This window comes from Letharia columbiana (genome assembly GCF_014066305.1).
Source record: "Letharia columbiana isolate WasteWater2 chromosome Unknown Sc0000010_s0, whole genome shotgun sequence".
NCBI classification, from domain to species: domain Eukaryota; kingdom Fungi; phylum Ascomycota; class Lecanoromycetes; order Lecanorales; family Parmeliaceae; genus Letharia; species Letharia columbiana.
The window spans coordinates 920,414-948,400 of NW_023501047.1; the positions used below are offsets into that span (position 1 = coordinate 920,414).

At 45.1% G+C, this 27,987-nt stretch overlaps 9 protein-coding genes across 9 annotated transcripts; 3 read left to right on the forward strand and 6 right to left on the reverse strand.

Moving 5' to 3' along the window:
• Nucleotides 1-6,781: 6,781 nt before the first annotated feature.
• HO173_004103 (uncharacterized protein) lies at nucleotides 6,782-8,646 on the reverse strand (the record flags this gene model as incomplete). The annotated part of the gene is made up of 4 exons (XM_037306027.1): nucleotides 6,782-7,168; nucleotides 7,224-8,401; nucleotides 8,458-8,507; nucleotides 8,579-8,646. 4 exons carry the CDS (start codon nucleotides 8,644-8,646, stop codon nucleotides 6,782-6,784), a joined length of 1,683 nt encoding a protein of 560 aa, XP_037167220.1.
• Nucleotides 8,647-9,329: 683 nt separating this feature from the next.
• HO173_004104 (uncharacterized protein) lies at nucleotides 9,330-10,644 on the reverse strand (the record flags this gene model as incomplete). Its single annotated transcript, XM_037306028.1, has 3 exons — nucleotides 9,330-9,696; nucleotides 9,755-10,406; nucleotides 10,464-10,644. 3 exons carry the CDS (start codon nucleotides 10,642-10,644, stop codon nucleotides 9,330-9,332), a joined length of 1,200 nt encoding a protein of 399 aa, XP_037167221.1.
• Nucleotides 10,645-11,383: 739 nt separating this feature from the next.
• Nucleotides 11,384-14,303, reverse strand: HO173_004105 (uncharacterized protein; the record flags this gene model as incomplete). The annotated part of the gene is made up of 8 exons (XM_037306029.1): nucleotides 11,384-11,494; nucleotides 11,545-11,677; nucleotides 11,739-11,811; nucleotides 11,936-12,450; nucleotides 12,632-12,803; nucleotides 12,888-13,753; nucleotides 13,809-14,028; nucleotides 14,174-14,303. 8 exons carry the CDS (start codon nucleotides 14,301-14,303, stop codon nucleotides 11,384-11,386), a joined length of 2,220 nt encoding a protein of 739 aa, XP_037167222.1.
• A 727-nt stretch (nucleotides 14,304-15,030) lies between these two features.
• Nucleotides 15,031-16,149, reverse strand: HO173_004106 (uncharacterized protein; the record flags this gene model as incomplete). The annotated part of the gene is made up of 9 exons (XM_037306030.1): nucleotides 15,031-15,243; nucleotides 15,415-15,431; nucleotides 15,485-15,537; nucleotides 15,588-15,601; nucleotides 15,656-15,674; nucleotides 15,812-15,826; nucleotides 15,974-15,996; nucleotides 16,047-16,091; nucleotides 16,141-16,149. The coding sequence occupies 9 exons, from the start codon at nucleotides 16,147-16,149 to the stop codon at nucleotides 15,031-15,033; spliced, it is 408 nt and encodes a 135-aa protein (XP_037167223.1).
• Nucleotides 16,150-16,745: 596 nt separating this feature from the next.
• On the forward strand, nucleotides 16,746-18,016 carry HO173_004107 (uncharacterized protein; the record flags this gene model as incomplete). Its single annotated transcript, XM_037306031.1, has 4 exons — nucleotides 16,746-16,814; nucleotides 16,866-17,254; nucleotides 17,331-17,424; nucleotides 17,480-18,016. The coding sequence occupies 4 exons, from the start codon at nucleotides 16,746-16,748 to the stop codon at nucleotides 18,014-18,016; spliced, it is 1,089 nt and encodes a 362-aa protein (XP_037167224.1).
• Nucleotides 18,017-19,557: 1,541 nt separating this feature from the next.
• HO173_004108 (uncharacterized protein) lies at nucleotides 19,558-19,728 on the forward strand (the record flags this gene model as incomplete). Its single annotated transcript, XM_037306032.1, has 1 exon — nucleotides 19,558-19,728. One exon carries the CDS (start codon nucleotides 19,558-19,560, stop codon nucleotides 19,726-19,728), a length of 171 nt encoding a protein of 56 aa, XP_037167225.1.
• A 1,264-nt stretch (nucleotides 19,729-20,992) lies between these two features.
• Nucleotides 20,993-22,890, reverse strand: HO173_004109 (uncharacterized protein; the record flags this gene model as incomplete). Its single annotated transcript, XM_037306033.1, has 3 exons — nucleotides 20,993-22,154; nucleotides 22,205-22,211; nucleotides 22,887-22,890. 3 exons carry the CDS (start codon nucleotides 22,888-22,890, stop codon nucleotides 20,993-20,995), a joined length of 1,173 nt encoding a protein of 390 aa, XP_037167226.1.
• A 12-nt stretch (nucleotides 22,891-22,902) lies between these two features.
• HO173_004110 (uncharacterized protein) lies at nucleotides 22,903-25,974 on the reverse strand (the record flags this gene model as incomplete). The annotated part of the gene is made up of 15 exons (XM_037306034.1): nucleotides 22,903-23,193; nucleotides 23,338-23,495; nucleotides 23,545-23,578; nucleotides 23,627-23,810; nucleotides 23,887-24,022; nucleotides 24,183-24,207; nucleotides 24,348-24,405; nucleotides 24,472-24,488; nucleotides 24,538-24,561; nucleotides 24,617-24,753; nucleotides 24,813-25,031; nucleotides 25,185-25,363; nucleotides 25,415-25,470; nucleotides 25,638-25,674; nucleotides 25,802-25,974. The coding sequence occupies 15 exons, from the start codon at nucleotides 25,972-25,974 to the stop codon at nucleotides 22,903-22,905; spliced, it is 1,728 nt and encodes a 575-aa protein (XP_037167227.1).
• An 872-nt stretch (nucleotides 25,975-26,846) lies between these two features.
• HO173_004111 (uncharacterized protein) lies at nucleotides 26,847-27,356 on the forward strand (the record flags this gene model as incomplete). The annotated part of the gene is made up of 1 exon (XM_037306035.1): nucleotides 26,847-27,356. The coding sequence occupies one exon, from the start codon at nucleotides 26,847-26,849 to the stop codon at nucleotides 27,354-27,356; it is 510 nt and encodes a 169-aa protein (XP_037167228.1).
• Nucleotides 27,357-27,987: the final 631 nt, after the last annotated feature.

The window sequence follows — 27,987 nt, forward strand, 5'->3', positions numbered from 1 at the left end:
CGAAGAATTTAAGTTGCTAAAAGAGAATAATATCTAGACTCTTATTAATTTATTTTATAAGCGTATTACACTTTATAATAGATAAGTTTATATCTTAAAATATAAATTTAATAATAAAGTTACTCGCTATAAGACTCGCTAAATAATATATAATTTCGAATAACGCGAAGATTTAAATTATAATAAAATCTTTATTTTAATAATTAAATCTATATTCTATAAAATTATCTTTATCTTAATTACTATCGAAGATTAAAATCTAAAATAAATAAATATTAAAATTACTTTTCTCTATAAAGACGTTAAAGAGAAAATTTATATAAAATAATCTATTAATTTTATTTTAAAGAAGTACCTTCGATAAGTCTATAAGCTTAATAAGATACTCTATAGTCTAAAGTAATTCTTATATATATAATATAATATCTTTATTAACTATATATAAGAAATCGATTTTATTCTTATTAATATCGATTATAATATATTTATTAATCTCGATATTAATATTATTATTATTCTCTATATAAATAATATTCTTATTATTAACTCTTTTCGATTTAATATTTAACGAATTAAGAATATACTTAATATTAAATTTAAAATAAATAATTTAAACTTTTATAATTACTATTTAAATATAATTATAACTTATAATTATATTAATTAAATATTATATTTAAATTAATTAGTCTATATTAAATAATTTTTTAAATATTATAAAATATAAAAGTCTAAATTATAATTTACTTTTATAAAGATTAATATATAATTACTTTCTACTAAGAATAATTATATAATATTCGCTAAATTACTAAAAACTTATTAATTAATTATTAAATCTCTTATATATACTATATTAAATATAAGATCGAATATTATATTCGCTATATTAATAATCTTATAATATTTTTTAAACTTTATTAAAGTCTATTATATAGTTATTAAGTATATCTTTTAATATCTTAAAATAATTATTTATTAATATCTTATTTATAAAGATTTTTTAAGATTTAATTAATTATTTTATTAAATTAATAATTATAATACTTATAGATTAATTTTAAATTATATCTATAATCTAAAAAATAAGATAATTAATTAATTTTTTAAGCGATAAGCTATTATTATATTATCTATCTATAAAATTAAATATATTAATTAAACTTAAATTATAAAGAAAGCTATTTAACTTCGAGAATTACTTAATTAAATCCGCCTTAATAAATTACTTTAAATAATTATTATCTTTAATAATAATTAAAATATAATCGCTTTAATAAAGAATTCTTAGTATTATAATTATATTAAGTATATCGATATTTAATACTATTAGATATATAATTAAATTGCTAATAATAATATAGATTTTAAATATATTTCTATTAATAAATAGATAGTTAATAGATTTATTAAGGTCTTATATAAAGATAAATTTAAGCTTTTTCGAGAATTTATTAATTTAAAATCTCGTCTATAAAATAATTAATTCTTATATCTTTTAGCGATATGCTTATTATTTATTATTATTAAAAAAGAGTTAATTATAATATCTTAAAGAATAAATAGATTTATATTCTAGTAATATACTTATTATTAAGAAAAAACTAAAAAAAGCGAGTTAACTTCAGCACCTTAAGAGGGGAAAAGAGATTGGGGGGGTTTAGTCTTCCGACTTACTACCCAAAAAAAAGCCTACTTCTAATTGAAAAGCTTGCTTTCTTAATGCTTAAGAGTTGAAATCCCAAATGTCCTCTTCTTTAAGAAAGAAGGTAGTAACTAAATAAACCAACCTAACCCACCTCTTTCTAAAAAAAATCAACCTATTTTCTCCTTTTTCGTCCTAAACGCGGGGGGGCCCCCGGGACCACCCAAAAGGGGAACCGAAAAAGAACTTCAAATCCTCAATCTATCTTTTGATCCCTCTTTTTTATTAAAAGGGGAGGGGGTAGGGTAAACCCCCTACTAACAAGGGGTAGACCCCCCCAGCCACTAGGGGCCCAAACCCGGATAGGGGGCGCGGGGGGGCCGAGGGAAACTAACCTAAACGGAAAAGGAAAAGAACCCCAACCTAGAGCCTACGCCCCCAAAGCTGGAAAACTTAGGGGAGCAAAAAAAAAAAACCAACCCCCCCCCCCCCCCCCCCCCCCCCTATACCCACAAAACCAACCCCCCTCCCCCCCCCCCCCCCGCGGACACCCCGCACAACTCAACAAATGGGAAAGACGGCGAGGAAGGGGGGACAGGGGGAGGGGGAGGGAGGGGGGAGAGGGGGGAGGGGGGACCTTAGGGAATGAAGGAGGAGGTGGATCAGACCTACCTCTACACCTACCCTCTACACCTACCTCTACACCTACCTCTACACTGTAAGCGTCACAGCGGGGGGTTTGCGACCGCTGCAGCAGCCACCCCGACGACTAGGCATTACACGAGGAGAGCGGCGAGGTGGGCAGGCTGGACAGGCTACAAGAGGACAGCGAGGTGGTGCTACACGAGGACAGCGAGGTGGTGCTACATCGGCCTACATGCAGGGTAACGAGGCTATATTTAATACGTTTCAGATATAGGAAGATCAGCTGGCCGATAGGTAGTAGACATTTGAGTATGATGGGCGTATTTTTAGTAGCAAGCAGAGAGGGTAGCCAGCCAATCAGCTATCGCCATAGCGGAATTATTCAAAGACCTCACTAATCGACGAATTGAAACCGTCCGATGTTTTAAATCTACAGGGAGAGATATAGGGAGGCTTGCCCTGCTACCATCAAGTATCTCCGCAAGAATCTCGAAGACACTAGATACGGGTTCTTTACCATTTTCGGGTAGAATTCGTTAGCTTCCTCCCCCCGCCCTTACCAACATAGGGGGGGGCGCCCTGATAGGGGGGGGCGCCATTTAATAGGGGCGAGACGCTAGTAAAAAAGGGAGGGGCCCCCCCCTCTACACAATAAAAAAAAATAAAAAAAAAAAAAATAATAAGAATTAAATATACTTTATTAATTTTTATAAAAAAAAAAAAAATTAAATTATTTATAAAAATTATAAAAAAAAAAAAAAATTTTATTAAAATTATTAAAATTTAAAAAAAAAAAAAAAAAAAAAAACCCTTAAAAACCCTCTAAAAGCCCCCGGAAGGAGGGGTTTATAAAAAATACTAAATAAAATAAAATATAAAATATATCTTAACTTTTTTTAATAAAATATAACATTACATTCCATCTTTAAATTTCTTAAAAAAACATCCTTTTTCCCTTTCCTAAACCTTTTTAATAAATTTTTCATTTTATATTTAAAAAAGATAAAAAAAAAAACAAAATCAAAAAAAAAACAAAAAAACAATTAAATTTTTTAATATCCCCCTACTTTAAAACCATCTCTTAAAACTTTCCAACCCCCCCCACCAACCCGCGGGGTTTTAGAGGGGCCCTTTAAAAAAAAAAAAATAAAAACAACAACCCCTAAAAAACTTAAAAATAGGGAAACCCCCCCCCCCCAAAATAAAATCCCCCCCCCCCCCTCAAAATCCACCCCCCCCCCCCCCCCCCCCCAACTTCCCCCCCCCCCCACCCACCCCCCCCCCCAACCAAAAAACCACCTCCTCCCCCCCACCACCACCCCCCCCCAAAAAATTATTCCCTCTTTTAAAACCCCCCCCCCCCCCCCCCCCCTTAACGACCCCCCAAACACGGGCCCCACACCACCACCCCCCCCCACCCCCAAACACCACCCCCCCAAAACATAAACACTTCTTTTTTTTTCCCCCTTCACAAAACCCTACCCTATTGTGGACCCCACCAACTCCCCCCTTCAATCAACCATTTTGGGGGCCCCCCAGGACAGAAAAAAAAAAAAAAACAAAAAACAAATTTAAAAAAAATATTATAATTTTTTTTGTTTTTTTTGAAGGACAGAACCAACTCTCCCTCCCCCCCCCCCCCCGCGCCCGGCCCACCCCCCGTGTTCGGGGGGGGGGGAGGGGGGGAGGGGGGTTTGGGTTTTTTTCGTTTTTTTTCCCCCTTGATTCGGGGGGGGGGGCGAAAAGGGAGAAGTGACTAAAGGGATAGGTAGCTGAAGGGGGGGGGGGGGGGGGGGGCGGGGGGTGGCCGAAACCTTGCTAAACATCCTCGGGAGTTCAAATCAACAAAACAAATACCCCCACCTTACCAAAAAAAATAAAAAATATATATAAAAAAAATAAAAATACAAAAAAAAAAAAAAAAAAAAAAAAAATAAAAAAAATAAAAAAAAAAAAAAAAAAAAAAAAAAACTTTAATATTTATAGCGTAAAGAAATAGAGAAAGAGTATAAAGACTTTTAATATATAAGTCTCATTTATATAATATAATAAATAGAAATCTTCTTACTATTCTCTAATCGTATAGGAATACGCTATACTTAGTATAAGTCATCTTAACGCTAAGATTATCTCAACGCTAAGGCTACCTTAATACTAATTTTCTTAATTTTTTAACTCATTTATTTCTTATCTATCTATTATAATCATAACGATATCTAACTTATATATCGTTATTTAAGAACGTATTTAATAGATCTTAGTCTCTATTACCCTCGAAATAAAGCTTAAAGTTATTCGATTAATTACTTAATTTAACGTACTCTATAATTAGCTTCTATATCGCTATAATAAGATTCTTCTTAAAGATAATTACTCTTACGCGCCTATAGATTCTAAAAAATAAATTCTTTATTAATATATATAACGGCTCGATAGATCGAGAATATCTTATCGTCGTTCGATGTTTATAAAAGTTATAATTTTTTTTTAGATCTACTCGTTAAGCGAGAATTAGATATTATTTAACGAGCTATAATAGCCCGAGCAACTCGAAAAATAAAACTAATACGATGATTTAGAAGAGAGATATTATTATTCTTATTAAGCCCGATCTTAGATTATTATATATAAGAAAATAAAAATTAAAAGAACTTTAAGAGCTTTAAAGTAGATAAATATTAAAGAGTCTCGGGTATATAATATATTTAGAAATAAGAATATTAAGTGATTTAAGACTATTATATAGAGAATTAGAAAGTTAATTAAGATTAAAGTAATTAAAAAGATTAAAATAGACTATAGTAGTTTTAAATAAATATATATATGAATAGATAGATAGAATAATTAAAAAAATTAATATTAAGATAGTCTTAGCGTTAGAGTAGTCTATACTAAGTATAGCGTATTTCTATATAATTATCTTAATTATCTTTTATTAATATATCTAGTATTTAAAGTATTAATTATAATAATAAGACTCGAATTTAAATACTTACTAAGTTTTATTAACTATAAATAAAACGTTATATTACTTAAAAAGATATATTAAGAACTTATAAGAAAGTCGAAAGATAATAACTATATTATTAAAATTACGAGCTTCTTTAAAAGAGAATTTAGAAGTAAATAGAGTAAATATCGAGATATATTACGAAGATAATACGTCTTAAAGATAATAACGAGTATAGAAAAGATCGTAGAGAAGATAATATACGATGATATAACTCCGTCGAGCGAGTTAATGAGTATATACGCAACTATATAAAGCATTATCGTTAAATAAATGTAACTATACAGAAAGTGCCAAGAATGCCAAGAGTGCCAAGTATTTTAGCGCTGTCCAGGACTTTTGGTGCCGTTAAATTTGGGCCCCTTCTGCAACCACATATTTTGGAAATAACCTCTACATATTTCCACTAAATAACGCCACCACTTGGCTAGTGAAAACAAGGCTTGAAAATAACGCTTAGGATATTTCCAAAACAAGTAGAATATATGTACGGTTCCGTTCTGTAACCCTGTTTCTGAGACTGAGTCAAAATCGTCGCAAAAATTGTCTTCTCCGTAAAAAACCATTGAATTCCTACCATTCCACATCACCATGGCCGAGATACCTGCTGCTACTGCTGCACAGGCTTTGGCTATCATTGATACTCCTATTACTCCCATTATTACCCCAAATAAGCCTGCTCCCATAGAGTGTCTACCGATACCGGTGTCTTATGGCCTATGATTTGGAGCCAGACTATGGAGGCAACATTGTTCCTCGAAATGGTACAATAACATCGTCTTGGCAAGAGAGCAGACACCGGCTTCAAATCTGAAGCAAAAGAGAATAATATATGAATATCGGTCATAGATGTCCACTATTCTTGGCGTTCTTAGCCTTATTTTGGCTGAAAACAACCCTCGAGGGTTGTTTTCATATTTTCAAGCCTGTTTTCGCTTAATAAGCGAAAATATGTGGAAATATGGTTACAGAACGATACCCTGTATATATTTGACGCTAAGCTGAAAATTAGTGGAAATAAGTAGGGGTTATTTCCAAAATATGTGGTTGCAGAAGGGGCCCTAAATAATCTATGTGCCTGCAAGGCAGATTTGTGCGGAAGGGAGGCGCGCTAAGGCCTAATTGGTACTAGTGGCCCTATGTGGAGGATTCTCCGTAACATTTATCGTCGATGCTAGAATATCCCAAATCAATTTTTCGCTAGTATACACAATGAAAAAGCATGCCGACAACGGAAATGGATATTATCACCGAATGGTACGACTCCTGCGCCAGGAGAAATATTGTCAACAACGCTGGGCTTGTCTTGGTAGTATTGGGACGTTATTCTGCGGTATGTCCTCAGTACATTCCCGAACATTCAGCTAAGTGAGGTTTCCTGGTCCTCGACTTCTAGCTCGAATTGTTCGAGATCTCAATGCTCACTCTAATCCAACGGTGAAATTGGACAGAGCCAACCCAATCAACGTCTTCAACGCAACCTATTCGGAGCGAATAGTGTGCCCACCGTCTACACTACCATCACGACTGTGGATCAACTCGGGCGAGTCGACATTGTAGTGGATTCTTTCTTTGGCTGCATCGATAGTCTGAAGCCCAACACCATTTTCAAACGTCGTGGATTTGATGATGGACCCTCCAATACGAAAGACAGGCCTGGGCGGCTCTTCTCGCGTACGCGGGCTGTTTCGTGAACGATTACTCTGATAGTTCAGCTGTGGTCGATTCTGGATTTGCTCATGGACGCGAAAAGGTGGACGTGGCTCTTCTGGATCCTGACTAATGGATCTTGATGCAATCGCACTTGAAAGCGTTCGAGGTAAATGGTAGCCTAATTTTCCAAGCGGAACGCTCAGTCCATGGACGATCTTTGGACATGGTTAGTGGGACACATACCAATGGGAAGGGCGGATTTCCTCTCACTATGCTGCAGATGGCTAAAAACCAGATGACCACAGTGAACACATCCTCCAACCTCTCCGCATCTGCCCGTATCACGCCATCCACGGTAATTTGCCGTAGAAACCCGAGACTTACGTACAAATAGAAGACAGCACTGACACCAATGGGGCCAAAGAACCCCACGAATAGAGCTTGCTGCTTTTGCTCGATCTGCCATATCTTCGACCACTGGAATGTGTGCAAGGCAAAAATGATTGGTAGACGGCGAAAAAGTAGGATGAGAATACCAAGGACGATGAGTCGATAGATTGGAACAACGTCGTTGCGAAGGAAGCTACCCCATGGACAGACCGCCCCGAACCACATGAAGATGGAGAGGTTGAGTAGCATGTCTATCGTAGGCTGAAGAGAATCGTCCAACGTCTCCAGGCGGAACCAATCATCAATCGTAAAGGCGTTGCCGGCAATGAAACAGGCTAAAACATCGTCGGTGCCGATCATTCCACACGTGCCAACAATGAAAAGAGCCAAGGTAATGGCGAATACTAGGAAGCTCTCCCTGTCCACGAACTTTTTGTCTTTTGCCCATTGGAGTAATTCTTTGGCAATCCAGCCTACAGTTGCCCCGTACACAACGCTCAGTAGGATAGTGTAGCCCCAGGTCTCTCCAAACCAGTCACCCATGGCTAGCCTAACCCCTCCTGGCTGCCCGGCATCTCCTGAACCAATGTACTTGATAAGATACAATGAAAAGAATAGAAATGGGTATCCTAGCCCGTCGTTGGCGCCAGATTCTGCAATTATAATTTTTTGCAGGTCCTTGGGAATGTTTTTATCTGCGAATTTGCCTTTTACAATGGAATTTGAAAGCACGGGATCTGTGGGTGTCACGCAAGCGCCCACGGCGAGGGCATGGAGGAAATCCAAATTTGGAACCAACCCCCAGATAAGCAGACTGCTGCAGAGCCACATGAATGCCATTCCAGGTCCCAATAGGAGCGCCAGGCTTTTCCATTCTGTCAACAGATATTTGCTTGGAAGTTGGACCCCTGCCAGTACCAATTGCACTCCGAGAACGAGCCGAGTGAAGTACAGGGTAATTGTATCAAGGTTCTCCTGTGATCCAGAGGCATACTGCAGGGGCTTGATAAAACTAGTGGCATGCGGCGAGAAGACGATCCCCGCGAGCAGCGATATCACTATATTGTTCAGCGCCAATTCCCGGCTTCTAGGAGCAGTTTATAGGGTTACTGACAGGCTTCAGATAGATAAAATTGCTCTTTGAAGAGGTAAGAGACCAGACCACTACGATTTTGTCAGTACTAGTAAGATGCTCACATCATATTGGTAGGCGAGGAAAGGAGCAAAATATTTACAATAAAGTAATGAAACCTCCCAAGACTGCCAACACGATATTGAAATTCGAAAGAGCAAGAGTAGGCATGCTGGTTGATGTTTGCAGGATGTCCACTATGTAGTAATCGCCTTGCGATTCGGGCAAGCTACCTTAACACGAGGTACGTGAGTTGGGAAAGACATCCAAGAGAATAAAAGGAAACGGTACCGCGGGCAGTAACCAGTCTGAACGTTCTTCAATGAGGTCATATGGCCGGAAGAGACGGCCGAGGAGCCAATGTTATTGCATTGTTTGGATACCGCATGCCAATTAAATGAGAGGATGTACGACTAACTATCTTGGAGAGAGGAGAGAGTTTGAGGAGACATGCAGAAGGACGTTGGCTCATTTTGATAGGGCTTATCTTATCGGATTCCTTAGCGTGCTTTAAGCTGCAGGTCGAGTTTGAGTAAGCACTCACCTACTGAGATGGGACAGTGTTACATCTATGGTACTGCATATTTCAAATCCTTCAGAGGACTCTGCCGCTATGACTGTCGTTTTCGTCGCAACGCCCCGCGGTTGTGTACCATCTTCATATGAGCCTTTGCCGTCACTTTGCTCGGCGAGAATTCGATGTATCTTACCAGATGCAATTCTGAAGCCGTGGCTTCGAGGCGCCGTAAAGCATGATTGCCTCAGAAACGCAAGGCTACATAATGCCATGGACACTGCACCATCAATCACGAGATATTCTTCCAAGTACTTCGACCATAGCATATCAGCCCGTACTATGATGCTGGCCCCTTCCTTGCCCCATCAACTGCGAGCTTATCAGCTTCAACGTTGCCAGGATGATTTGCATGCCCCTTGATCCATTCAAAGTTGGTCTGAACGTGCAGCTTGTTTCGCTCCTCTATCTTTACAAGAACGTTCTCAACAATGTCCTTGTTCTCAACCGCTTTGCCGGCTGATGTCTTCCATCCATTCTTACGCCAATTGATATACCATGTGGTGACGCAATCTATTGCATACCGGCTGTCGGTGATGATTAAGACGTGTCGATTTCTGGGGACGATTTCGAGCGCTTTCAAGATTGCAGTGAGCTCAGCACGTTGGTTGGTTTGCCTGGATCCTGGTAGAGTCTCGGAAACATTCCTGTCACAGAGACCATCAGCGAAAAGCTAGTAATGTCTCTCCTGTCCAGAAAACGAACCTCTTGTCGCCGGGACCGAAATAGACCCCAATACCAGCAAAAGCCCCTGCCGTACCATTTCCTAAAGAGCTACCATCTGTATGTATGCGTATTGGTTCGGTCTGAGATACCCCTGACGGCCGTGGCTTGGTGACCTGGCGCTGCTCTTGTGTCTTGTACAACATCTTGCCGGTCTCAGCATCCAGAAAAATGTTAGAATCGAACCCATCCTCAGTATCTGGAGGCAAAGGCGCGGTACCGGGCTCGTAGTCCGCCTCATTGTACTCTGGGACCCATGTCTTCGTACCATATGCGCCTTTCTTGGCTTTCTTGTTCACCGGCGGTTGGAATTCTGGTTCGATCGGCACGTCGGCGGCGAGATGAGTTACGGAAACACCATCCATTTCAACTGCTGGACTGTCCGACGCTCGTCTTTCGTCTTCCTCCAAGAAACTTTGCGCTTCAGCACGGGTCGTGAAACATCTGTGCTTTGGTTTCTGCCATCCGGTAATCTGTTCTTGTGCGGATGGCCAATCTGTGTAGATTCCAGGTACCCTCCCCTTTTTCACAGCGTAAAATTTGGATGAAGGCGATAAACCAGAATGATTTCCATGGACCGGATTCTCGCCAGCAACGAAGCGCTCGGCGTCAGTCAAAGTGGGAAATGATTTGACTGTTATGGTATCGTGAGCCAGACTGGCCACCAACTCTTAGCTCTCAGCTTACTTACACATCGCCTTCTTGAAACCTTTCACCTGCTCTAGGCAGTCTTTCCAGGTGTGGTAAATGCCTGGTTGGTAGCCAACGCGTACTGCGTAGAACTTGGGATCTGCCGACCGTTTTCTCTTCGTTCCATTAGAAGCCGAAGTCCCAGCCTGGGAAGCAGACTTTATAGAAGCCGTGTCGTCCATTCTGTTGATAGCGATTCGTCTGAAGGTGTTGGGAGTAGTGAGGGGAGAGCTCCAGTGCCAGACGCGATCACGAATCCATGAGACACTTAACCCTGTAGCTGTCCAGAAAGACGTAGCAATATTGCCCTTTACAGCTATGGAGGGAGGGGGGATGAGAACACTATGAGGGTAGATTGACCAGATTTCAATCTGATACTCGTATTGCCTAGATCTCTAGTTGTTTTGAGTCAAGAGGTGAGTCTTGTTGTGGCAGAGCAAAAATTTCAAAGGTGGCTACCGCGTATCATAACAATCATAAATAAGAAATTCTTTTCGAGAAACCGTTCGGACTTCAATGTAGAGCAAGTAGTTCCTGGCGCATTAAGCGCGGCCCGCGGCTCTGCAGGAAAACATGTCTTGTTGTCGTTAATGGTATTATCGTATTAGACTATTAGCCTATGATGCCTCGACCGTTTTACAAATGTCAGGAATAGATTCTCATTTTCGGATTCCGCTTTTGGGTGGCTGACCGTTTTCACTTCCTGGAGCTTCGTTACCGCGCCATAAAGTTGCGGCGTGAAGGCTCTCGGAACGATAGGGGGAAGACTATAGATCTTATACTAATCTACGGACCCACCAGGTATCGTTCAATGCAGAACCGGAATCCATTACATAATGGTACAGAAAAAGCCAGATCCTGTGGGTATGAGGTGTCATGGAACGCCGAAACACCTTGCTCAGAATGCAACTACCCAAGCACTCAATTCGAGAGATGAGAGGTCGCCCTCTGTAGTTGATAATCGTGTACTTCAAAGAAACAATCTCTCAATTCGTCGTAACGATAGGCCCGGAATTCAACACCATAGGGCTTCTATAACCAGCATTAACATGGGTCCAGATATGTTGTATATCGGTTCTTACCGGCTCAAGCATGTACAGCATGCCCAGCGGGACATCGAGATCCGCCACGTCCTCCCTCTTAAGACCCTTGAAGTAAGCCAAAAGTACTCGAGCGACAGACCGATGCCCGACAAGCAAAACGTGATCCGTCATCCTGTCGCTGGCAATTAGGAATCCAGATCTCATAAACAGAGAGGAGACTTGAGGCCTCTTACCTCTCGACCTCGACGATAACAGCCCGCAATCGATTGATAATATCGAGGTATCCTTCCCCGCCTGCACCAGGGTCTGCGAAAATTCTGGCGTCAGCTCGTCATCTTCAAGGTACAAACAAGAACCATGAGGCAGCCTCATAAGTCAAAAGAAAGGGGTGGTCCCGGAAAGTGGAAGAAACAGCAACGGATATACCTACATCGATAATGCATTTTATCCCTCTGTCGAAGCCGAAATTCTTCGTTGTGCTTGGTACGGATCTCCTCATACGTCAGTCCTTCCATGGTCCCAGCGTTGAGCTCGTCAAGCATCTTGAATTGCTTCGTGTCATAATCGTCTTCGTCAAAGAACTGGGCTGTCTGGATGCTCCGTTTGAGCATTGACGTCCACACGCAGAAGCTCTTAGGAGATTCGCTGCTGTCGTCAGGGTCCCCATGGTTGTATTCCGGGTTTGGAGGAGTGGTATCGCCTGGCAAGGGCGGAAAGTGAGTTGAAAGGGCCTTGTCGCGCTGATGTACATCCCAGGCTTGACGTTGATCTTTGATGAACATTGTCAGGGCTTTTGCGTATGCAATGCCCCTCTCACTCAAGTCAGAATCTCCACCGATCCTGCCGTTGACGTTGTCGACGGACTCCCCATGCCTGGTGATCCAAATCTGTCGGGGCGCAAGGTTGAAGTTCAGAAGGTAATAAACGGTCTGTGCTGATAGAAAACTAACCCCTTCGGAGTCAGCACATCCTATTCAAGACATCATGTCGACTTGTGAAACAAATCTAGAAAGCAAAGTTGGGGAAAGAAGCCCCTTCTCTGCTCTCAAAAACGTAGCTCACGGCTCCGAGTGAGGTCTGAATCGGACCGCGCACCCCCCCGGAAACGACATACGAAACTACATACCCTCGAATCTGATGAGAGACTACCTTCCGTCCCACATCTATCATTTGAACGTAGGGCGTGTTGTTTTTCTCTTCGTATTCCCCGAGGGGAACATACTTTGACTGGTACAAGGCCACCCGCTTTTTGAAGTCGTCCAATGCTACAAGAGGATCTTGGTCTCGGTAGTCCGGACCTAATGCCGATTTGTGAGTCAGCATTACCTTCCAGACACAGAAATGGACCGGCTAGAAAAGGCCAAAGCTGGGAACGGACGTACCGCTCAGCTTCAGACGCATGTTGGACTCCAACAATTGTTCGTCGACACAAAGAGATTCGAGAAACAACACTCCAAGTTCAGGACCAGCCCGCTCTCTGATTCTCTCCATCACGAGCTTTCGCCTTTCGAGCGTACTATTGGTCGCGTCAAAAATCCCCACTGAGCCCCCCTGATCGAGGATGTAGTCCAGGAGTTCGTCCAGCGTTGCCATTGCTATTTCGTCTCGGATGTGTGCTGCCTGTTCATTATTGGGGTCAAAAAATGATGCGTCGTGAATCTTTTCCATCGATTCAGTCCTGTGCAGCGAAGGCGCTACCGCCTTAGGCGCCAGTCTTCCATCCTGAGTGTTGCTGTTGGACACAATATCCAAGGTCGAGTCGCGGGAATTCGCCTCTTCTGCCAGGTCCAATGCCGGTGAAGGAAGCATTTCAAGGGGTGGAGGTTCACCATTGATCAATATTTTCATAGAGGGCGTAATAGCGGTTTTGGAGTTTCCATCGGTCAAGAACCCATTTGATGATCTCGTAGTGAGACTGATACTCTGTAAGGGTCGCTGAGTCCTGGAAATGCCTGGAGGTCCATTCGAACCAAGTTCTCCAGCTGCGACACGCCTCCTTTCGCCGACGTTGAATATCCGTGTGTCATGCTGAAGCCAATTAAGATACCGAGCAATTTTCTTGGTTACATAGCTCTTTCCCCTAGCTGGTAGGCCTACCATAACGATGACCAGTTTAGAACCAACGTCTCTCTGGGCAATTCTACCGTCAGGTGACACACTCGATTTTGTCAGGCCGGGGATATCCAAAGTAGTAGGCCGTTGGCGTGAGGCTGGTGTGGAGGTTCCGGAGTCTCTTCGCCGTGGTGGACTTCCACACGTCAGCTAAACTTGGCTTCAACCTACATCAAAGGTGTGTAACCTACATTATGGGGCTGTTCGGCGCAGTAGTCAATGGTGTGTCTGTCAAAGCTGAACCGTTGGTACCACCCTGCTTGCTACCTTGTTGGGGTGCTGCCAAACTGCTTCCAGAGACAGGTGCGCCGAACGCTTTGTTAAATTTCTCCTTTTCTTTCAACAACTCGTTCTCGTCGGGTGTCCTTGCGCCGTCCGAGCTAGGGGTGGAGAAATGACTCATGATGGCAGCTAGATGACAATTTCCCCGTCAGCATTGCCTACATGAACGGGAACATCGGGCCTTGGAACAATTTTGAGAGTGAAGACTCTCAAGACAAGTCTCAAATCTTTAAATTTGGTCCAAAAGGGGAGATACGAATTCGGAAATACGTACTCTTGGCGAAGACTGAATGTTGGCTCTGTTTGCGATGAGGAGGGATGTGGGGGGAAATCTCCTTTGCTTCTGAGAGGCGGTCGTGGAACGGAACAGGCTCTCTATACTCGCCATTGCCCAACAGTGGCATCTCTAATCAGCTCAAGCAAGGGGCTGGGGTGCCGTGAGTCCGTGCGACTTGCCCAAGCCGAAGCTTTGGGCTTAGAATGTTGACCAGTGGGCTTTTGGGCGACTTTATCTAGAGCAGAGTTGCTCATGAAAGTGTTGTCGTATGCTCTGTCGTTCAAAGGATAGGTTAGGATTACTTTTCCCAGCCACGTCTTTAGATTGAAGCTCAACTACTGCTCAAGTCGTTTGGTTGGCGGAATGATCGCAGTGGCTGTTCGGCAAGGCGAGCCAAGGCCCAGGGGGAAGCTCTAGCGCCCGATGTGCCCTTTTAGATCATCTCCTCTTTCGCTCTTTTGCGGTCTGCAAGTCAATTGCGATGTTAATTATTACCTAGCCGAAGGGATGATTTTAAACAGGTCGGTACCTATATGATTTACGGGAATTTTCAGATTTCGTTTCTCTATTGCAGCTCATGAGATTTGTCATGTGTCATGATTTGAATCGTTGTTCCTATCCGCAATTTTCCATGGATCGCCGTCCAATCTGCTGCGTTTTTGGGGACACGCGCCCCGCATAAACGCTCGCTATTGTACTAATGTACCCTTACTCGCATTCCCGCTGCCCTGCTTGCCGAACAATCCCTGGGTCGGCCACTTATCATTAGCGAGCCGGAGTAAGACCGCCCGACCAGCCTCTCGGTCACCGAGAGTCCGAATCTTCTCTCGAAAAGCCCTGCTGGTGCTGGCTGCTTATGCGGGAAGTTTCAAGGTGAGAACCAGCAGGATTGTATACGCCGCTACCGACAACGCAGTCAGCACCACGACAACGTTCCCGCTGGTTTTGAATCTTTTCTGGTTCAGCCCGTGGTCTCCAATTTCGGAGAAAAACTGTTGATTTCCCTGTTGTCGGCGGAAAAGCGAAATTAGAAGAATGCCGGCGCCGTACACTGCGAACAGGGCACCCTATCCCCAACGCCGGAGTAAGCATTACTACCCCATGACATGGTTTGAAGAGTTGCGACGATTCTGAGCAGCTTTCAAGTAGCGAGAACCGACTTCTGCTCCCGCAAAATGTCTCGAGATTCAGAACAAGGTACTGACTGAAAGGCAAAACCCGCTCCGAGAGATGCTTACGATTGAGTAGAATTCGGCTACATGCTTACATCAGTCCTCATCCTAGCAATGATAGGAAGGAAAGAGTTACCTGTGAATATCTTCAATATGACTAGGGCGAAGCTGAACTGCGACAGAGATGTTCTTATAGGCCTTCAGTGGGAGACCATGGATATGTGGTCCGAGATGCTGACCTAATGTAGGCTCCCTAAAGAAACTTAACGACAGAATCTGTGCCTGTATAGATACGAGCTTGACTTACTTCAAACGTGCGTTGAGAGCTTTTGAAATCATCCGAGTTAGCGTATCTTTCCTCAAGCAAAGGTCTTGGAAACAAGAAGCTTGGCTTTCGTTCTCACAAAAAGGTCGTGTACCATAAATTGCCATGTTCATTCGGAGAGACTTCGAAATCACTTACGCTCGGACTTCCACCCTGTAGTCCTCCAGGTTAGCATTGCCTCTGAGATACAATTGAGTCTTGAGACTTGAGACATGTTACGGGAGATCCTTCGCTCCCTCGTGTCTACCGACTCAAAACGCGGTCTCAACCAGGACGAAGGAGCCGAAGTAACAGACGTACATCTCCTCGCTAGTCAGCACGACCTTTTCGTTCTTTAGCGATCATCGACTTTATGGGGCGAGGAGATACTTGCACTCCTTGCTCGATGAAGACGCAGGTGATAACGGTCGCTGGCGGACTATCAAATGTCAGCCACCACTCGAGCAGATGAACCAAGCGCTGACTACCTCGAACATTGCGGCTTTGGTCCACTTCCAGTCTGGGAAAATACTGTTGTTTAAGATTTGAGTATCTCTACTCCGTTATTTGAAGAAAGTCCAATCCATAGGGCTGAACGGGGCAGGTGGTTCCCCGCTGAGGTTGAGTGGCGAAAATCCGTACTTGTCATTACGAGTAGAGCAGCCCCAGGGAAAACATATTTCGATTTTTAGACTATATCACTCTTAAGTCATCGATGCGACAGAAGGTGGGTCATCTATCATGGTCGACCTACTTTACTACCCTTTTATCATGTTTCAGGTCATCGACATGCATTTATAATCTTTCTCCGCATATGGGCGCGTGTCTAACCGGTTTCAAATGCAGTCAGGAAGCATTCCAGCGTTGAAAGCTGCTGGGTACGATGTGCTCCTATTGGACATGAAGACACCACCTTCTAATTATATTGATACGGCAGGTGATTCTCTACGGCAACGTTTACGATGTAAACCTTCCTCCCGGGTTTATCTTTTCGATCTGATATCAACGCATCATACCAAATATCAGGTCACAACTTTCCTCCCACGACATCCAGGAGGCAGCAAGATTGTACGTTGCCTAGGTTTCCGCATCAATGCTCGAACCCTTGAATAATGCACAGATCTTGGGACTCGCTGGCCAAAACGCTACTGAAGAGTACGATGTGTGTTTGCTTTTTCTGTCTTTGTTCCGCTCCCTCTAACCTCAAGTGTAGCCTGTGTATCCCCCGGGCACGCTGGAAGAATACCTTTCAAACGAGGACAGACGGGGAACAGTTGACCCCAACACCTTGACAAGGGAGGAGGCAGAGAAGGAGGAAAAGAGCCTTGAGGATAGAGCTCCGCCCCTTGACAGCCTACTGAACCTGGACGAGATCGAAGATGTTGCAACTAAACAACTTAGTCGAAAAGCGTGGGCTTATTACTATAGTGCTGGGGACGACCTCATATCGAAGCGTCTGAACAACGAAGTGTACCGATCGATACTCCTCCGGCCTCGAATATTCGTTGATTGTGAGCTTTGTAATCCCTCCACCACTATCATGGGATGCAAGGTTGGCTTGCCAGTATTCGTGTCACCGGCAGCTATGGCTAGATTGGCGGAGTACTTACGCCCCACTCCTTCCCTTTTCTGAATTCTTCCACGACAGTGAACATTCAACTCACGTCTAGCTCCTCAGTGCCGCTGGGAAAGCAGGCATCGCTCGGGCTTGTTTTCGTCTCACAGCTCTCCAGATGATATCTAACAACGCCTCGATGACGCCCGAGCAAATTGTGGCTGATGCCGAGCCCGGACAAGCTTTTGGCTGACAGATGTATTGCCAGACAGATCGTAAAGAAGAGTGAGGATATGCTTGCTCGAAGAATCGCCATCCCGACCATCAAATTCGTCTGTCTTACACTTGACGCACCTGTTCCGGGCAAGCGAGAGGATGATGAAAGGTCCAAAAACGTGGGGTCAATCCTTCCATTCACGTCAGCAGCTCAATCAGGCTCTGCCAGCAAAGCAACTTCAGGTGGTATTGGTAAATCGCTGTTCGCAGGTACTTCGCCCAACTTGACTTGGAAAAACACTATGCCTTGGCTTGCTGAGCACACGAAATTGCCAATACTCCTCAAAGCCATTCAGACTCACGAGGATGCCTATCTGGCATCACTACATGCTCCACAGGTTAAAGGCATTCTTTTGTCCAATCATGGCGGCAGGGCAGCGGATACTGCACCGCCTGCAATCCATACGCTATTAGAAATACGCAAGTACTGCCAGGCGGTCTTGCAGAAGGTCGAAGTCCTTGTAGATGGCGGTATCAAAGGGGAACAGATGTGGTCGAAGCCCTTTTCCTTGGGGCTAGGGGGATCGGCATAGGAAGAGCTGCATTATTTGGGCTGGGAGCAGGTGGTGTTGTGGGTGTTGAGCGGACTCTAGAGAGTAAGATATCGAAGGACACGTGCTTTCAGCGGTTGCTGACGGCATGAGAGTACTAGACTAAGAGCTACAGACTGCAATGCGACTTTTAGGAGCTAACACTATAGATGGATCGGTACCCAAAATGTAGGTCTCCTACCTATCACTGTAAAATCCAGCTGAAAGTTCATCGACCATCAGATCAACACGAGAGCTTTAGGGTAACAGGTCTATACGACGGACCAGCTAGTCTTGAGAACTTGAATATGTGGGTATCGTCGAAGCTATGAATGTTGCTGTCCCGCATACTATTGCCGCTTTCATAACTTCATGCCCTTGAGAAAAGCGTCACCCATTGATTGTCGAGTAGCTGTATGGCATAGATCAATTACGACCGTCAGAGCTTGGCGTATATCGTCGACATGTCGCGTCGATGCTGGCCTTCTTGGCGTATCCATGATGACTATGACCAGTACGAGACCTTGAATTGTAACAGCCTTTTGACTTGGTTGCTTTTCTTCGTCAAAGAACACCGTAGCCGTTTAGGAGTGTTTTTCACTGCACCGTATCAAAGTTGTCTTCTACCATAGATGCAAGCCGAGGATTGACAAACCCTGCATCACTGCGATGCCTCGTCTACCTCCTATATCGAAAAAAAGGCCAACCTGATATTTTGCGTTTTGCCCAGTCGGGCGCGGAGATATTCAGAGTCCGTCTCTAGCTCGAGCTAGAATAGGTACAGCTGTGGACAGGCCCGGCAAAAGAGACGCAAGACTAAGTCTAGAGACGAAGTTGAGGAGTCAAGTCGAAGCCCACAGTTGAGTTACACCTTGCAAGAAACCGTGGCTTAGGCTAGCGCTTGAGCTCTAAAGCAAGTGGTCTAAGCCAATGTGTTGACAGAAATGGCCAGGGAACGAGGAAAGAGGGTGCGTATATTAGGGGTTTCGAATGTACCAAATCCCAGCTCGGCTTGAGTAGGGAGCAATAGCCAAGCGTTGGCATAAAAATGGCAAGCTCAGCTTTGACCGCATGTGAGAGGCCAACATGGAAGGGACAGCAACTTGCAAGCCGATGGATGTGGGCCCATGACTCCTATTACTACTAGCAAGAAGTCTGGAGGCAAAAGCTCAAAAACGGATTTCCACAGATTATTAGCGCGTATGTAATTAAGTCCGTATATACGCGAGCTGTAGGACACATTTTACCTTCACTATCATCTTAAATTCATCACAATTCTTTCTGCTCTCATCTTACCTCCTATACTGCTGCCTGATTGGCATGGATCACCAAGATGGACCACCGTCATTTGGCAAACCCAGTGCCCCTGGCATATTGGCCCTCTCCAGCACTCAATTGGGCTTGTCGTGACGCTTGCAGCAGTTGTAGCCAGGAAAAAAGGCTCGTCTCCCGATGAACTTGTTAAAGAGAGTAAAAGAACGGGTGTGAGCGCTGGTCATGGGACGCTGAGTGCAGATGGTTGGATCTTCCAACCCTAATGCATCATGGTCATACTGATGTCTAAGCTAGCGGTATCTGGCTCTCTGAGGGCGCGTGATCTCTGCACTAACGTCGGCCAACTTGGTCCATACGCAGTGTTGCGCCCTGACCGACCCGATGCATGGGGAATTGAACTGCGAGCGCCTGATGCACGTCATATCAGCCACATATGTTGAATTGCCATGAAATCCGAGAACACCTTTCTTCAATGTTGCGAAACCTGTCGAAGCGAGCATCCACGACCAAATTGCCTAGATGACAGGGAACACCGGTCGCCTTCCAAGAAGATCCCACCACCAAGGGACAGACTACCAGCTACCTCTACGGAGGTAATAGGAAAAACCGCGTAGATGATAAAGGCCAAATAGTTTCTTCATCACGCACTGTCGAACCAGAAATTGCTGAGACTCCACGATCCGGGGCCACGGTTTCTAGTGCCGGCCGTCAAAGCAACTCTCAGATGAAAGAATTTGACAGTAAGTCCCTTCAGGCATTAGCACGACATGAAGCCCATTTCTGCGAGGTCTGGTTTGGTGTCGATGAAGTACCAAGGGTCGATCCTGACCTGATTCGTGAGGCCAAAATTCTCTGATAGGAAAGACGAGTCTTCACACCGTGCGACTTCCTCGACTGCCACCATCCTCAGTGCCCTCATCTCCTGTCTAGCATTTCTGATCGCTAGCATGATCCCGAGACAGGGAAACGAAAAAGTCCCTTACCACTAACAATTGTAGTACTGTGCCCGCCCGAGTACTAACACAGATAGCATCGAAACCAACAAAGTGCAAGAAAGCTCGAGTTGCCGGCCGGACAATTCTACAAAAGACTAATCTCGAAAAGAGTCCTTTTCACTAGTCTGCATCAGCAGTAGCAGTAGCAGTAGCCTAAGCCAGTGCCTAAAAGGAACATTCCACATGAGCTGCACTAGGTCCTCCCCAGGAGGATTATTAAACAGTACGAAGCGATGCCAAAAAAATCCTCCACTCCTTTCATTGCATCATGGACGTGCAGCTATCATTCAGTCAGTCCGGTCTTGCTGTGTCGAAACTCAATGGCGATGACGGTTGAGCTGTATCGTCGTTGGTGACGCTTTGCTTGGACTTACACTTCTTTGGCTTGGATGGGTGAGATGTACAGATAGAAGTCCATTTTGGGTGCTTTCTACAGGTTTGAAAATACGAAGTCACGCAGTAACGCTCATGGCTACTGTAACCGGAGGCATTGACGGATCTTGGTCAACATTTCGGAGGATCATATATGAAGCAGGTCTTCATGTGATCGTAACAGGCATCTTGCACATATTTATCATGGGTAAGAAGTGAAGAGAAAGAAAAAGTCTACTTATGAACTGAACGATCGTCCCGCGAAAGGGTCGATCAAGGCAAGATGAGGCAAACTAACGATAAAAGAGTATGAGCTCCTCGATCAGCCTCTTCGACTTTAGATATGTACGTCCTGGCTACTGATACGTGTTTGCAAATCATCGTCGGTAAGCCATTGCCATGCAAGATGGCGCCAGTTTAGCTCCTGTCGCCAGAACAAACCATAACCCAAACCTTGATCATCGTTTTCGATGTCGAAACCACTGTTATTTTGTGAGACCGCAGTAAGACCTCCAGTACGTAGCATGCGTTGCCCAAAGATGACCCTGGAAAATCTCGAGTGCAAGATTGCCATCGAGCACATGACGCACGGTTCGTGAGTAATGTATAGCTCCAGATCGAGGCAGAGGTATCCGTCGCGTGCCACTGTGGAAGCAGTGTACACGTCACTCTCCAGTGGAGTCAGCGGACGGTCTGCGTCAAGATCCGATTCCTCGGAGTCAAGTTCAGCAGCCAGCCCCTTGTGTAGCGGGGCTCGTCGCTTCCTTGCTACCATGCCAATTGCTCTCATAACAGCATGAGCCGTGACGTTCCCACTCCCTGGCTCTTCAGCTTTGTCCATATGGTGCCAACGTGCATCACCAGCTACCGCAATGATGGAGGCGTCTTCGCCTCCGCTGCGATCAACAATGACGGCGCCGATGGGTTCTCCTTTAGCAGCCAACGAGACTTCCTCCCCAGCGCGCCTCGCGAGGCTCATACATCTTCCAGTGCGACTGTGTACGTCTTCTAGAGCACGGGACACCAGAGCAGGGTGTGGACCGAATGGATTTCCACCCTTGTACACCGTCGGCCAGTATTCTTGGCTCCAGTCCTTCGCTTGCTTTGCTGAAGAAGGCGGATACAGAGGCACTGGTATGATGCGGAGATGTGGCTCGAAGTCGACGCCTAGCGAAGGTTCCATTGACGAGAAGATTGTGTGAAGATCTTCAACGGCCACCACTGATGTTGGGCAGACAAGGTAATGCAAGGCAGGCTGTTGCGACGCTTCTGCATGGCCATTGACTGCTATAAATGTAGCGGTCTGGTAGCCGTTGGGTACACTGCTATTATAATTCCCGGGAAATCTTGGCAAGCCTGCTGGCTCAGTGGCAGGGTTGTGAAATTCCGAGATCTCTCCGAGGCGCCTCAGACACGGGGGCAGATGTTCAGGTTTGACCAATTTTCTCAGGTGCTGTAGATTCGCAGCGGCGGCATCTTGAATGGCAGCTTCGACGAGCCTGCATTACATATTAGTCAGGTCATGTATGAGGCTAACAGAAGCACGTACTTCAAGACTGTGCTTGCGGACTTGAGAGGAATGGTAGCGACAAAGACCTCGATGGTTTGGCAACTGGATTGTAATTCGACCTTGGTGGGAAGTGAGACAAGGTGGCCCCCTTCACCGTCGTACGCACCACGTAACGCATTGACCGGCTGAGATGGTTTAGTGGTTGAGCTTGACGGAGAGCCCATTCAATGGCTTGGAGCAGCAACTAAAGTATTCAAACTCAAAGGCTAGCAGAGACCAAGAGAACTGAGCCTTTGCCAAGCGGCAAGTCTAAGCGGCTTCACCCTAAACCCAAAGAATTCTCGGCTAAATAAGCCGACCCATCTTTGGTCTTTGCGAGGATCAAGTCAGAACGTTGGTTGAACGGCCGTGAGTTGCTCAGTCTTTCGGACACTTAGCCTTATGATCTGGACCTGGAAGCTGGTGATGTCGCTACGAGCGGACGGGTACTGATGCCAGAATATCTTCATTGTTCCCCAATCTTTGACGCAAAGCGGACTTTTGAGGGGGAAAAGTTCACCACTTTGGTAGTAAACACAAGCAAGTACTCGGGCGTTCAGTCCCCTTTATCTATCAAACCTACGATTTCGAGCTAGCTTACTGACTGATCATGGTCTATTCCAAGCCACGCACGGACGCTGAGCGACCTTTAGTAATGCAACTGTGTCTTGCAAGTACTGACCCATTTCACAGTCCACTCATAGCTTCACTGGCTTTAAAACCTTCCCGTAGTGTAACTGCTCGCCTTGCCTTTTTGCAAAACGACCCATTAAAGGCGGATTAGGCTCGTTGGTAGTGGTGTTGTACGTCGTATTAGTATTGACGACTTCAAATTGAACGGTGGCATTGCCCTCCCTGTAGTCACTTGTGGGTGGGCCAAATGTTCGGTAGTCACTAGTCGCATTGACCAATCCCGTAGCGATGTCCAATCCTGCTATGGCTCTTTCAAAGATAGCCAATGCTATCTCTGGCTGATAGAATGGTACCTCCTGAATGAAGATCTTGGAATTAGCATAGCCTGATCGAGATGGGAATCTAAGCCAAGGACCATGTTTATGACCGAACACTCCCGACATATGTATCCCGGCCCAAATCTTGGTACAAGGGGTAAATCTGGATTTCGACAAACTTACATGTCCGCTCTCGTAGATTCTCACGAAACTAAACGCGCCGCTCTGCTTGACTTGGCCGTGAACAATGCCATCAGACGTTAAGACATTGGTGTAGCCACTGCAATTGAAGCCCGGCTGTCCTATTTCGTTACTGACCACCTCGCCGCCGAGCCAATTGCCTATTTGTTGTTTAGCACTGTCCGTGGCAAACACTTAGGTGGGCTCTACAATTATAGTCTGCATCTCCCGTATACATCATGACCTGCTGAGAGTAAGACTTTGCTAAGAAACAGAATGTAGGCAAGCATACCGTGATACCTTGTTCCAGCAGTTCCAACATGTCTGCGACGGTTCCGTCTTCTCTTCCATCATCACCTGTAGTATTGAACGCATCTCCCACCGCTGCTGAGTATTCTGTATAATTTTGGAATGCACCAATGGCCGATTGCACAATTGGCGTGTTCAAGTACGCCACGTAGAACTCCGGGGGGAAACTGTTCATCAAGGCATCAGGCTTCCCGATGTCCAAGGACCGTAAGCAAATTGGCGCTGATGACTAGAATGGCTTACGGGTCAGGCTCAAGTTCTCGGATATCATACTCGTCTCGATTCAAGACCTCATCGTAGATTGACTCGACATTATCCGCACAGTAATTGTCGGCGGCCGAACATATGACGTTGCTGCCCGTGGCAGCGCATTCATTTACTAGAATCCCCGTCAGTATTTCTTGAGTCTAAAATACACGGGTCATGAGACTATTGAAAGGACTAAACAAAAACAGCAAGAGTATTCGAAGCCCTTCAAAGAGCTGTCTTGAGACTTCATAGAGCGGTAGCAAGTTTACTACCTCATCGAAAATGCTCACATTGGTCGACACAATTGCCCGTTCCCTTTCTCAGAGTCAGTATGGCCCTCCTGAAGGGGGTATATTAAGCCGTGGAACATGTCTAAAAAGTCGGAACTCCTAAGACTTCTCTGGAGACTCAAGACTTGGTCCGAAAGAGGAAAGCCGGATACCGAAAATACATACATAGAGATTCTTATACACCTTGGCAGCGATAGTGTCGTTGTAGGGGAAGTAGTCATATCTGAACGACATCAGCATCTACTAATCCTGAGCCCTGTCAAGGGCAAAAAATTCCCTGAGACTGTACGTGTTCCCCGGATACACCTGCCGCTTGTTAGTCATTCATCTTTTGCTTTCAGGAAGGGCAAGTAACCGTAAAATTATAGTATGCTTGATACTGAGCAAGATAACTCAATTCATCGTCCCTAGGAGCATGTTTCCAAGGAGCTCACCTGAATCAAAGGATTGTACCACCCATTGCCAATAAGAACCGTCTCAAGGCTGATGTTATGCGCACCGGGGATGGCTTTAGCGTTTTGACTTTCGATGTATTCATTAAAAACCGGCCCGTAGTGTCCACCGTAGCTCTCTGGCAAGATTTCGGTGTCAGCAGTGCGGAGGTGGGGCTGGACAAAGGACGATACGTACCTGTGGAAAAATGGAAGGTTTCTCTCGAATATTGAGGGAAAGCCCCCATAAATCCCTGCAAAGTGGCCCAGAAAGCGGGCGCTGCGGCTGAAGTTGTTGTGGGCGTGTCCGTGACATTGGGATCTGAGTATGTCCCGCACGTGCCTTGTGTGATGTTGTCGTTGGGACAAGTACCGTTCGGCAGGAGGACAACGGACCCATCGTCGGGGCTGATGTAACCTATGCAACATTTGGAGTCAGTCAGCCTCTGTTAAAATCAGAGATTGCGTAAAATGACACCGAACCAGCCTTTTGATCCCCCGAGTATGCGTTGCGATTCAGATCCCCAGATACTGTTATCAAGTAGGAGGAGATAATTTCGAATATACATACCAGGCACAGGCACCGAGTACGAGAAGCCCACCTGAGCTGGTTGATCAATGAATATCATATTGCTGGCCTCAGTCCATGCATATGGGTTGTTGACGACATTTCCAATCGAATTTACACGACATGGTCCCTGCTCCTGAAAAAGACCTATCATGCTGGAGCTGCCGGGACCTCCATTGATCCTTCAAGTTTTTAGTATGCGTATGAAAGTTGAACATGAGCTGGCTCCTGACCAAGATGTCAAAGGTGCTTTCGTAGGGTTACCATTCCTGGTCTCGAAGAACCAAAACTGGACATTTTTCGGGTTAGAATTCCCTTCCATCATGGAACGTGACTTATCCGAGACAAGTCAAGAGAGGAAGAAGGAAGGCCAACGAGATTTGTGCTCTTTTAAGTCGTCGTCGCACCGGAATAATTTTATATGCCGGGGGAAGACCACTCCGCAGGCATGCTTACGAATATATGCGTGTCAGGAGAAATGTCTACATAACCCCTATGTCAGAGTCAGTATGTCCCTTCCGGAAGTAACCAGAGTCATGAGTGCTCCGTTAATGCGACAAATCTTCAATTTGAGACGCAGTACGAATCAACAAGAAATGGCTGGGAAAGATTCCACTGACGCGTAGCTTTTCAAGTCGGATCTTTGCTCGCATATTCCTGGCGGAACTTGCTTATAGCGAACTTTGAAACCTGCATATCCTGTTGCAGTGGTTAGGTTGGTGGGTGGAGATACGAACTGAGAGAGGGTCGCTCCAAAGAGAGAGAAAGTGATAGCCACAGTGGGAAGGAACATGATTGGATGCAGAGTATTTGGGTGACAATGAAGGAGAGAGTGAAGAGCTCGACTCTACGACCCTACCTATATACGCTCAGGCCTTGACAACACAGTGGAGTACTCTGGGGATAGCACGGGCGGGCACTGTTCCTTTGAGGGAATGTACCTTCCTTCTGCACCAACGATAAGCTGTTGAGACGACGTAGCCCGTGATCCGGGATGCAAGATCTGCGGCACATCTAATGCGGAAGGTCGTTCTTGCCCGGGCATCAGGCCATCGGAAGCGTTTTGATACCTACTATTCAATTCTCCATGAGGAAGGTCATTGTGATTGGCTACGCGGCCACAAGCCTCGGGGTGGTCAATCGGAGCAAACGGAGCGGCGAAACTATTATCCTTGCTTGAATCTTCCACTTGGCTCTGCAGGACCCCTCGACCTGAAGACCGTGACAGGATGCAGCAGGCTGGGAGGCGGACGCGCTGGCTTGATACATTTCTTTGCACAACCTTGGCTTTCAGGGAGGGTATTCGATTTATCATGTGCAAGCATAGAGCTCTTGATGGAGTCGAATTTCTGTTTTCAAAGCTTATACTCTGAGCTGCCCATTGGTCTGGCGGTGGCAGCTCGTCATGACATGACTCCTTAATCATTTAACGCTCCCTAACCTGTCAAGAATGGCAAAACGCACCCTGTATGCTTGATTATGTTTGTGTGCATGGTAACGCTATGCTTTTCCATAGGTGGATCTTGTGCCACTTCTACAATTACTTTGTAATAAAACTGACAAGACTACGTCAGGTTCGGGAAACTCTGACTAAACCAACGTCCATTTTCCTGTCCAATCTACTATTTCCTCAGCGCAAAAACCGAGAATTTATCCCCCGTCAGAATGCCACCTCCCCCAGACGCCGATCTTTATGGCGAAGCTACCGGCCCAGCCAAGACCCTTGTGAACAAGCACAACGAGCCACAGCCGGTGAAGCTTTATGCCGGCTGGTTCTGTCCCTTTGGTTCGTTCCAGTATACTCCGTGGCGAGAAGTGCGCAAAATGTCCCTAGTTCAGCGTTTTTGGACAGTCCTTGAAGAAAAACGTATCCCATCTCGGTATATCGAAGTAAATCCATACCATAAGCCCGAGAGCCTCCTGGAACTGAATGCGAGAGGCTTGGTGCCGCCACTTCAATATGACAACAAGCCACTTTACGAGTCGAGCGTCATCTTAGAGTTCCTAGAAGACACTTACCCAGAGCATGGACCCAAGCTGCTCCCTGCGGACCCTTACTCAAGAGCCAGAGTGAGGAACTGGATCGACTTTGTTACGACGCGTGTTATACCCAGTTTCCGTCGCTTCCTTCAATCCCAGTCCGATTCGTTGAACAAGGACAGGTCAGACTTCTGAGATACTTTGAAGCAATTCTCCGATGCAATGGACGGTAATTCCTTCTTCTTCTTGGGAAAGGGAGCATCACTTGTGGACTTTGTCATGACTCCATGGGCAGTACGATTGTGAGTCTTTGATCACTACAAAGGCGGCCTTGAGCTGCCAAATGAAGGTGAGGGAGGCGTCGACGAGAGGAGCTGGAATAGGTGGAAAAAATGGCTGGCTGCCATCGAGGAAAGAAGAATCATCAAAGAGACTACAAGCGAGAATCAATACTACCTTCCCATCTATCAGAGATAGTAAGTATCGGTTTGGTGCCACATGAGACCGGAAGCTGATCATTTCACGTTGCAGCGCGGACAACACCGCCCAATGCGAGTTGGCGAAAGCAACTCGAGCCGGCAAAGGCGTTCCATAGAGAAAGAAGTTGTGGTCAGACCCTTTTAAAAATCACAGAATGAGCGTTAGCAAAGAAAGTCCTTTCAACAACGAAATTTCTCAACATCGTATTTTTAGACCATCATATTGTCAAAGCAAACAGGAACGTGATGCAGGGAACAAATCGGAGCACTTATTCATAACCACATGAAGATCCGAGTTAGAGGTCAAATCAAGGGAGGTCAGCCCGACTGGAAGCACCATATACGCT